Source organism: Sprattus sprattus (assembly GCF_963457725.1).
Source record: "Sprattus sprattus genome assembly, chromosome: 15".
Classification (NCBI taxonomy): Eukaryota; Metazoa; Chordata; class Actinopteri; order Clupeiformes; family Clupeidae; genus Sprattus; species Sprattus sprattus.
Genome location: NC_137913.1, coordinates 14,199,345 through 14,211,009, shown reverse-complemented (window position 1 = coordinate 14,211,009; position 11,665 = coordinate 14,199,345). Strand labels below are relative to the sequence as shown.

Sequence of the window (11,665 nt, the reverse complement as noted above, 5' to 3'; positions counted from 1 at the left end):
TCTCCCGAAGTTATCACACTGGATACTGGGGGGGGGGGGGGGGCATCTCGCCGCTGCTCCTTGCTGTTTATCTCCAAACCCAAAGAAAGGCCGGTTGGTCCTGATGCTGGCTCATGTGACCTTTGACCTAGCTTATAAGTATGCTTCACCATGGTTACGCCTCTAGGAGCGCCACAAAGAGGAAGCTTTACGTCGTGCCTCTGATAACAGTGACGTTTTTTTGTATGTAAGCCTTTTAAATGCAAAACCTTTTTGCTGTTGCACTGTTTGACTCTCTTTACCATGCATTTTGTGTTCTACTGTGTGTTGACTAAAACTTGACTAATCAATGTGAAATCAGTGGTGGGTTCTATTGTTCTACTCTACATGTGGGGTTATCTTATTTACTTCAGTTGAGCCACGAGATGGTACGTTGGCGCTTGCATTTAGTCACTGCTACTGACCCACCTGCTGAAGGTTAGAGGAATCAATTATTGAAGGAATACAGGCTGTTGAGCTTAAATCGAAGCAAAGTTTTAAAAGGCACATTGCTAGCTCTTCTTGGCCTTGTGAACTTTTCTGTGAATCAGACGCATGTCCCCTTATTTCTGTTACCATGTGTTGACCTTCTAAGTGCCTCTGTATAAATAGTTTGGAATACCCTGTTACATGACAATAATCCAAATAATGATTCTGCTTTTTTTGTGTTTTTATTGCTAGTTGGGCTTAGATGCTTTTTGTCACAATGACCTGGCAAGTCTACTCATTATGAAACAGCCTGCTTATGCTTACATTTGATCATTAATATGATGGTTCGACTTCAGTGACACACAACTTCAAATTCAAATCCATTTATACAGCAGTAAAGATCAAAGAGTTCAATTTAGTTAGTTGATCAAGTGGATGCGTTAATGATTTGAGTCTCAAATAACCTTTTTATTGCTTTAGTTCTTACAACAGCACATTCTGAAAAACAGGTCCAGTCTTAATTAGCTCTGAAAGTTTAAAGTAAATACACGTATTCGATCGTCATACAAAGTCTGTATTGGACTTCAAAGGCCAGAAATGCTTCTGGCTGTACTCTTATGTCTAACAATCGCAAAGTATGCATTGGATTTGAAAGGGCAGAAATGCTTCGGGCTATGCTCACCACTAAACAATCGCAGCATAATCGAACAACCCACTCTACACTTTAATAATGCATGTAGCTGTCAGGCTGCATAATAAGCCGTGGGAACATAACACTTCATTCTCTAATTAGTTTTTCAGTTGTTGCAAAATTCTAAAATAAAATCCACCTGCAAACATGTCACAAAATACTGCGGGACAGTGGCTAAACCCTCCACTGTCACTCTGTGTCCCCTCTGCCAGTTCGATTTGTATACCACAAGTTAAGACTTGTGCTGGCTTTGTATCTTTCCACAAAATGTATTTACCACTGTGCTTGTTTGTTTTGGCCTCAAAAGACAGTAATAAAAGCAAGTGTTCTGAATATTGCATTTGAATGCACAAGGATTGCTGTTCATGTTATTTACTGTGTTAAATGCAAAACGTAAAATTGGCAATAAAAAAAAATATTTAAAAAATGAAATTCAAATCCAGTTGAGTATTATCTTCAAATAACTTGTGAATAGGCTTGCATTTTTTACGTCATATTTATTTACATAAACTGAAGTGAAGAAATGTCGTTTCCAACCAGATTCAGACAGATGTGCATCGACTGCTGTGGAACTCCATATTGTTTTTTTATTTATAAATACATACCGAATATTATTTAGTAAAGTACTGAGGAAACCGGAATGGGCTGAGAGGGTGGCATTGATTTCCATAGACACTTTCTGTTCTCATCCAACTGCATTTGCCTTGGATAAGGGTAATCTGTAGGATGATTAAAATGTTTATTAGGAAAAAAACATAGTGCTGGTTTCAGGGTTGAGTGGTTTGAGTCCTTGATAACTTTAATACCCTCTAATTGAAGGGCAGCAAGTGACATAAAATGTCAACACGGCTCATTACATTTTAATGAGGCTAAATGGATGCTCAGTTATGGGTATTGAAGTATTTAAGGGTCAGTGTGCATCCATCAGGTTTAAGTAATGATGAAACCTACCCCTTTAAGCTATTTGGTACAGAAGGCATGCTTCATTCAAATTGTTATCTTATTAATATGTTGTCTAATGCCAGAGCACATTGAAATGTCAAACAGCACAGTGCTTATTATCTATCAAGACAGAGGAAATATCAAAAAGAAAAAAGTTCCATTTAGGTTATATCTACTGCTCCAAATTATTGGCACAAGAAGCATGCTTCATGAATTCAAACTGTTATCTAGTTGCACTGCTTAAAGCCAGAGTGTATACATATTGTGTACATGTACAGTACTGTGCAAAAGTTTTAGGCAGGTGTGAAAAAATGCTATGAACTAAGAATGCTTTGAAAAATGTAAACAATAAATGTTTATTTTTTATCCATTTACATGGTAAGACTGAGCACAGCAACAAGACACAACGTAGTTATACTGCATCAGCAGGGTCTCTCCCAGACAAAGATTTCAAAGCAGACAGGGGTTTCAAAATGTGCATTTCCAGCTCTTTTGAAGAAGACGTTGAGGATCGTAGACGCAGTGTTCAGCCAAGGAAACTTAATGCAGCTGATGAAAAACACATCAAGCTTATGTGGCATCAGCTCAGAACTGGCAGAAACCAGTGGTACCCAGGTACAGACATTTACTGTCCGGGGAAGTCTGGCCAGAAGTGGTCTTCATGGAAGAGTTGCAGCCAAAAAGCTCTACCCTGACAAGGAAACAAGGCCAAGTGACTGAACTAAGCACGTAAACATAGAAACTAGGGTGCAGAAACATGGCAGAAGGTGCTCTGGACTGATGAGTCAAAATTAGAAATATTTGGCTGTAGAAGAAGGCAGTTTGTTCGCTGGAGGCTGGAGAGAGGTACAATAATGAGAGTCTGCAGGCAACAGTGAAGCATGGTAGAGGTTCCTTTCCAGTTTGGGGCTGCATTTCTGCAAGTGGAGTTGGAGATTTGGTCAGGATGAATGGTGTCCTCAATGCTGAGAAATACAGGCAGATACTAATCCATCATGCAATACCATCAGGGAGGCGTATGATTGGCACCAAATGTATTCTGCAGCAGGAACATAACCCCAAACATACAGCCAATGTCATTAACAACTATCTTCAGCTTAAAGAAGAACAGAAAGTCCTGCAAGTGATGGTATGACCCCCACAGAGCCCTAATCTCTACATCATCGAGTCTGTCTGGGTTTACATGAAGAGACAGAAGAATTTTAGGAAGCCTACATCCACAGAAGAGCTGTGGTTAGTTCTCTAAGATGTTTGGAACAATTTACCAGCCGTGTTCCTTCAAAAACTGCGCAAGTGTATCTGGAAGAATTTATGCTATTTTGAAGGCAAAGGGTGGTCACACCAAATATTGATTTAATTTAGAATTTTCTTCTGTTCCTTCACTGCATTTTGTTAATTTATGAAGAATTGATGAAAATAAACTGTTAACACTTCCATTTTTGAAAGCATTCTTAGTTTACAGCATTTTTTCACACCTGCCTAAAACTTTTGCACAGTACTGTATATCCTCACTGTAGTCTGACTTACTTGGGATAAGACAAGACCATGTGTCAAAAATGTATATAACAGCACATGACAACAGATTTCCCTGAAGACTACAACTACTACTGTAATCCACTGCATAAGGACTTTTCATATAATACTGCTTTTTTGTGAACCATTCCATTATCAGACAGAGTAATGTTCAGTTTCTCTAAAGTAGACGTACATTTAGGTTCTATTTAAACATTTGTGTAACTTTAGGAAAATGTTTGTAGTTCATGTTGACTTTATGAAACAAATAATTCTGAAGAAAAGCTCTTGCCAGTGTCTTGCCTGCAGCACTTACACAGATAGTGGTAAGTAAGCTTTACCTTGCCACTGTCAGCTTGTTTTTGCTCTAGGGGGTTATTGTCAATGCCGCTATATAAATGAATAAATATAGCCGCAAGCAGTGGTCATCGGGGTCCAAGGGGCATGTGCTAAGCGCCCCGAGAGGCAAAAGAGTAAAGGAGTTGCCTGCTTCAACAGGGGAAAGAGGCATTGTAAACAGGTGAGGAGAAAACACTGGCACAGGATATGTAATCAAATGGGGCCAAGTATAAGAATACCTCATTTCATATTTTTAGCTTAAGAGTCTTAAAATATAGCAATATGTCAGTTGTAATGCCCCCTATGGACTAAAATTAACAAACTTTCGCGTGCATCCAAAGACTGCTAGGGATGGAGGATGTCAGGTTTGGTTACATTCAAACCTTTACATGACAAGATATTGGCCATAGAGTCATTATAGGCCACCCCTTAAAATTTGATTGACGCGTACCTTTGAAAGAGATTGACAGATACAAATGATTTTGATAACTTTTTGTCAGGACGGTCTGTGGATGATGTACACCAAATGTCATTTCACCAATTTCATATCTATGGTCAAGACTCACTTACGGGTTTGGCTGCCCATCGTGTTTCGCTGGAGAAGAAGAAGAATCAGAACAAACACTGAATAATATCTTCTTGGACCCCTGAAATGAAATTGTATTTACACAGCATTACATCAATTATTGTCATCTGATAGAAGCCTATTGTAAAGCTGCCGGAGTTTCCAAACATTTTTCAAATGTAAGCATCATGAAAACCACAAATGTGACAGTTCTTTGTGTCGTCTACAGGTGGCGCTTAAATCTGTCAAACATCAATCACTGACACTGTAGGCAATCATGAAGTCACATGAACACACTACATTATGTATGTGTTTCGCACAATAAAAAAAAGAGATATAAACTACATGTCTCTAATGTATCAGGTATACATGCTATTTCCCAATCCGTTGGAGATCATTCTGTTCCCAGGCCCAAGAAAAACTTGTACTTTATTCAATTTCATATTTCATGTACTTAATTCAATTTCTTACATTGTGGAGTTTGCCCATGTTTGGGGGCCTTTCATGAACATTATCAGTATAATAAAGGGCCTTGTAGATAAATTAAGCTTTCACAAGCATTTACAGATTGGTTTAACATCCACCCTGTGGGTAAAACACACATACTGACCAATATAAGTTGGCATACCTAATATACCTGTATCTGATGTAACGTTGTTCAGATGATTCATTTGTATAGCACTCTAGAAAACCATATGTTGTGTTTTCCTCATCCTGGTCTGGGTTGACCTGCAAGAGGACCTTAGTTTTAGGTGGACTACCAGCATAATACCAGAATTCCAATGTATAGAACAAACTAGCATTGATCAGCAAAGATGATTTAGACCGTCGAACTAGCTAATGCTGGTTGTGATGTTTTTCTTTCAACAGGGCGGTCAGGCCCGACCAGTTACAGACTGTAGTGAGCATTCATAAAAAGAGTGATTGCTGTCTTCAACTCCGTCCTGGCTACCATGTAATCATACCCCTGTGAAACAGTATATGATTTCAGACCAGTAAAGACCATGTCTTCGTACACAAGGACATGCTTATCTTTCACACAGTTCTTTCAAAACACAGCTGCACATCTGCATGCACAGGTCATAAGAGCAAGAAAGATTGTTTATGACATTTCACAGAAACGCGTTTAGTCCCCATCCTTAAAAAAACATGCTTAAGAACTCTGGAGTTTCTAGGTTAAGGCATACCTATGTCTCTCTTTTACACTTCTTTATGTCAAAGCATCATTTGACAACAATAACAATAGACATCCTGCTGAAAATGAACTCCTATCCAATCTAACGACAATGTGGGAGGTTTCTATAGTAACAAACTCAGGGGGAGCATCAGCGAAAGGCCACAGGCTGATGCCTCACGTGAATGATGCGCCTCGGTGTGCAGACAAACGCTTCTCAAAGACCAGTGTTAGAGACGATCTATTTTTCGATTCATTTCATTTTGTTTGAATTGTGAGTAATGAATAGCTTTGTATCTGTACTTATTCATTATCTTTGAGCGGTAGCCTTAATATAGACCACACGCATAAACTCCCTAGGCTTACTTAAAAACAGTTATATATTTAATTATGTGTATGTGAATATATATAGCCTATATATCATCTTGAAATACTGTATAGATCACAAAAGAATTCCCCAAGCTGACTAGCCTCGTCTCTCAATGACAACAGATCAGACGTGAAGGCCCACCATACCACCACAGAAGGCTGGACAAATGCGTCCTCGTCAGCTGAACAAAGCCCATTTGATTAACTCTTTCCAGCTGACCATTTTCTCTTGGTCCCGACACGAAGGACAGCATAAATGTTTGTTGAGAAGATGCTGAACCTTTCTATAGATAACATATGACAACTAAATATCACTCACAACTTTCCATTTAGCGCCTTGCAAATATATTTTAATGTGCCAACATGCCAGACTTTATATTTATATAATTATTTATATTTTGTTCGCGAAAATGTTTCAGTGCACGCAGCAGTCAGTAGCTTACGTCGGCCTTTGAACTGGAGGCTGTCCTACAGACTTAACGCTCTCAAAGGAAGATGTGTCGACACCGTGTGAGATGTGCCACGGTCTCCGTTTTGCAAAGTTTGCAAGCTATGCACTGGCCCAGAGCCCGAGTGAAAAAGCAAATCTCTGCCCCAGAATCAAGACATTGTAGGGAGGCAGAGCTGTGTGTTTAAACCCGCCCTCAAGAGAGATCTCATTTCCCCCCAAACCTCCCATTTTCTCTCTCTCTCCTCTCTCTCCCTCTCTCTCTCCCCCTCTCTCTCTTTCTCGCTCATCCTCCTCTTTACCTCTCTATTTCTGTTCTTTCGCTGTATTCCCGACTTCAGAATCATGGATCTCACAACGAGGTGTTTGTTTCTGCTATTCAGCCTTCGCTTGATATTAGCGATCGATTTGGACGTTTTGGAGCCAAGCTACTATTTGGAGCCTCCAGCTTCTTCAGAGGTAATCGACTACAAGGATCCATGCAAAGCTGGTAAGTCTGTGAAACGCTGTCTATTATCCTAATACGTGGATTTTGGACATGCCACGAAACGCTGTTGACTGTTTGCGACTCTGCGGCCAGTTGCCACGACTATTCTGTATGACAGCAACGAACAGGGCTTTAGAAGCCCGAAACATAAAACATTATCAGTGTTTTCTTTCGCTATTTACCTTCGTTCTTTTTTTTAATCGCCGTTACTTAACCAACACCAGGACTACCACGAATTTTTAAAAGATGACAGTCCAACAGACTTTCTGGCTCAGCTGTTACTTTTCAGTGTCAGTGTTTTTTAAAGGATATGCTAGATTGCCCAGTTGTCATCAGAAAACCACAAGTTTTGCAGTATTCTGAAATTGGTTTAAAGAAAGTGAGCATGGAGTAATTTGGAGGGTGAACAGATGTCTACATATTTGCAGTTGTCATTGAGTTACATTTTGTAGTTGCTTTTCCCCCTTGAAATAGACAATAATTTATTGTCAATCATGGAAAACTTTGTTATGACCCTTGATATTTAAGATTATACCTTATAATTTCGTTTTGGCCGAGACTGTTCATTAAAAACATAAAAAAATATGATGTAGTAATGTAGTAGTCTACTTGTTTGCCAGCTGCTTTTGTCGTTATTCAAAGTGACGTAGATTAAGTCCATCTGAGACAGGAAGCGAATACGCGCGACCACTCACAGCAGAGTAATGGAAGGGGATGTTGTGTCTACACCTGGCGCATGTCGTTTACCTAAAAAGAACAGCCTTTTAAGTAATAATCCATTAGCATACTCCACATCAGTCCACGTTAGTATGTCTACATAAAGGTGTATTAATTATTCTCTAATGGCATGTTGACTGATATCCTCTACTGAGTGATTCAAGGTCCTTCCTGGCCCTATTGATCCTCTTTCAATCCATAGGCTTTGCCATGGACGTCGTCCTTATTCTTATTTCAGACAAGGTTGTGTGTGATGTAATTTGAAACCAAATCAATAGAGACAGTATACAAGCTATTATTTGTTCTAAGGCAATGAACTAACATTTAACAGATTATTATATGATGCTAAATATTTGTTGAAATTGATGCTGCTGATTTGTTAGCTAAAGTCTTGATGAAGGTTAGTTACTATGTCTTTCTTCTTGCCAGAGGAATAATGTTGGCTACAGACATTCCTGATCTGGTCACCAACTATGACTTTTGTTCTCGTTTTCTCTTGCCTATCTGGCCTCACCAAATTGGCCCACAATTATCATCAAACCATCCTTGTTGCTGGTTTTGGTGTGTTAGTATGAAAATTGGTCCATAGACACAAGTTTAGTGTACAGGAAGACTTCCTGGGTGGCCTTGACCTAATGTCCTGCACATCTCTTTTCAAAAGGGCTTGTTGGAGACTTGAGAAGTGTGCTAAACCATCACCCGAGATTCCACTCTCTATACACTCGCTTCCTGTAGTGGCCTCCCCTTCTTTCTCCAAGCTTTTTCATCCCCTTGCCTTGTTCCTGTTTGCAACTGAAAAGCGCCAAGGCTGTTCATTTCAACATTTGCCCCGTGTTGGGTTCACTGTTCATTGCCTCTGAGACCATGTATCAAACCGGAGCACCACATTTGTATTCTGTGCAGATTAAACAAATTGACCCAGAAAATCTCCAGTAAAACATTGATCTCACACGAAGACTAGGTCTTTCAAGTGTTTTCCTGGCATCCCTGTGGAGAGGTTTACCAAGCCCCTGTTGACACATCCGTGTGCCTCATATGTACACTGAGCATGAAGTGGGTGATTAAGTACCGCGTGGCAAGAGGGTTAAGTGAGGATGCGTCATTGCAGGGCTGAACAGCTGGTTGCATTGTATCTCAGAGATGGTGGACTGCAGCAGTTTGAATCCACTCATCCTTCATGTGCCGAAGCTCCTGCTGAGGTTAACAAGAGGTACGAGTTTATAGGCTCCACTCGAAACCCTCTAAACAGAGTCGCTGCTGTCTTCACACAAAACCGCCATGTACATGACGGTGAGCCTGTTTCACTAGAAATGGGAAGATGGGGGAGGGGGGGGGGGGGGGTGACGCCTCACGGAAGTGACAGCCATAATTCATGGTTTGGAGGTTCATAAGAGGCAGTCTGAGGCACGATTGGACGCAGCTCTGTGAAGTGTGTCTGTTTTAAGAGGAAGGAAACCGGAGCATGTGGTCAGAAATGACTGCCCTCAGTCTGCAATAAGGATCATTGTGGGAGGGTGCCTCTCTCAGGACAGCTGTGGCTGACAGTGTTTGCTGACAATCTCAAATTCACAGTGTTACTGTTTAGATGTCTGCTCATCGAAAACTGGTCCTGTTGGTGTTATTATGTAATGGCGTCCCTTAACTCTGAACAAAGAGGCAACAGATAATTTAAACAGAAATAAGACGGCATCAGTGGTATTATTGGAACTGTGACAATTATTTTAGTGTTCGTAAGACACTTTTTAGTTCAGTAACTTGTTATCTCTTAGGTAAATTAAAATAGCTGCAGTGAGGGGGAAATGTTGTTTCCATGGTGAGGTCAAAAGTATTGCATAAAAGAAAGAAAGAAAATATCCACCACCTGGTATTGTTTTTCTGGAAGCATGAGACCTGCATCTATGATAGACTGATTTTCCACACAGTCTGCTGCGCTGTGCACAAGAATGTATACAAACGTTTTTGTTTTGCTCTTATCAAATCCACCTTCCTTCTTTTCATCTTGGACCAACTGTCATTCACACCTACTGCAGCAGCAAGCATGACAAACCTGGAAGAATGAATAACAAAGCTTGACCAGTAGACATAGAAAGTTTGACGCAAACCAATTGAGGAAAGTTTAGAAGACTGCATACAGAAAATAACTTACTCACTGAAAAATAACTTTGACTCTAACTTTAGAACAGGAGTGAATCCTTTCAACATGTGTTCAGCAGATGTTACACAGTTGACACGCTTGATGCCATATGAATGTCGAACACCTAGGCTCTCAATGTCCTCATGGATGTGTGAGATCCGCTCTCACCATCACCCCCCCCCCCACACACACACACACACACACACACGTCCCTGTCTCCTCTTCTCCGTCGAAATCGGTCTTTACTGATTCAGATTGGCACCACCGCAGCTGGAAATATCCCCCTCCACAGAATGTGCCTGGCATGCCTTTAATAATCCAGAGGAAGGCATGCTTTGACCTGGATCCCAGTCTGTCTCAACCCCCCCCTTTCGAAAAAATGTGGTGGTCCTGAGAAGAACTTCTTGTGTGTGTGTGTAAGTCTCTCCTTCTCTCCCTCTCTCTCTCTCTCTCTCTCCCTCTCTCTTCATGTATCTCTGTCTCTGTCTTTCTCTGTCTCTCTCTCCGTGTGTCCTCACCGGAAGCGCCAGGAAGCTGCTCAGCGAGGGGAAAACCACAGATGGAAGACTGTGAGAGTCAATTTTTGTGGCCTTAGTCCATGAACAGTGCTGCTGCTCGTCATCACAGACATCAGAGAGAGCCCTACACGCTATGCCACGCCACGGAGGGGGTGTGGGGGTGTAGGAGGTTAAATGTGAAATGTGGAGCGAGGGTATGGCAGCCACCTCCGAGGTGTTCGGCCTCGTGCTGGCACGGATGACGTAGTTAAAGGATGGATGGGGGGTGGGGGGGGGGGGGGGGCAGGCGGTTGTACCGCTGTGATCCACTGGTCCCTGTCAGAGTAGACCAGAGCGCATTGTTCGGCAGGGACTCAGGCCCCTGGTGAAAGTGTGGTCGGGAGTTAATGAGATTACACAGTAAGGTAAGCGCTGCGTTGCCCAGACAGTGGATTCCATTATGTCATCCTGTAGAATGCAATGGCTCCGATTGCCTTTTTCCAAGCAATGTGTGTGTGTGTGTGTGTGTGTGTGTGTGTGTGTGTGTGTGTCTGTGTCTGTGTCTGTGTCTGTGTGTGTGTGTGTGACTGACTGACTGGCTGGCTGGCTGGATGGCTGTTTTCTGCATCTATCTCTCAGCCTGTGTGTGGGTGTTTTTTGCATATCTCTACAACTAACCCAAACAGAGACATTTAGCTGCCTCATGTCAACACTTTGTGTGGGTTCAACTACAACCCCTTATGCACGTATGCTTGTTTATTTTCTGTTACAGCAAAAAGTGATGCCAGCATACATTAGTCTTCATCAGTGTCATGATTTGGTTATTTAATGATGCTTATCACTAGAATATGTTTGATGATATAAATGTAGGCCCATAAGTATCTTTTTCCATTTAAGATTTTCCTCATGTGCAGCGAGTTCTTGGAGAATGTCTTCCTCAACCTGGAAAGCTTCCCAGGAACTCCTTCATGTACCAATTGAGATTATAATCACTAATTTTCTGCATGAAAAATAAATGTAGCCAAGTCACGCACTGCAGTGCCTGTCCCTTACACTCAAGATACTCTGTCCTGGAGGGAATCAACAGAGCAGTTTCATTTCAGATAAAAGATTCATTTGAAGTAACCGTAAGAGTGGAAATCCGTCCTGAATAGATCCGCGTTGGGGTTTGGGAGGAGATGAGCGTGTGTAGCTTTTATCTAATGCCAGGGCTTCTGAGGGAGACTTGGGCAGACTGATGTGTGTGATGACCTATGCCTCTAGGGCAGGAAGCTGCAGATCTTCTGGGGAGCGCCCTTTAGGAGCAGTGGCGCTGTCTTCAGGGCGAGAGCTTATCCTGTCCG

The 11,665-nt window shown here is 41.5% G+C and overlaps 1 protein-coding gene across 1 annotated transcript in view; it reads left to right on the top strand.

Moving 5' to 3' along the window:
• Positions 1 to 6,815: 6,815 nt before the first annotated feature.
• Positions 6,816 to 11,665, top strand: part of bmp1a (bone morphogenetic protein 1a) — a 42,469-nt gene continuing 37,619 nt past the window's right edge. Inside the window, exon 1 of the mRNA XM_080852226.1 lies at positions 6,816 to 6,977. Coding sequence (XP_080708352.1) covers positions 6,833 to 6,977 — 145 coding nt within the window. The 5' untranslated portion in view covers positions 6,816 to 6,832. The remainder of the gene's footprint in view (positions 6,978 to 11,665) is intronic.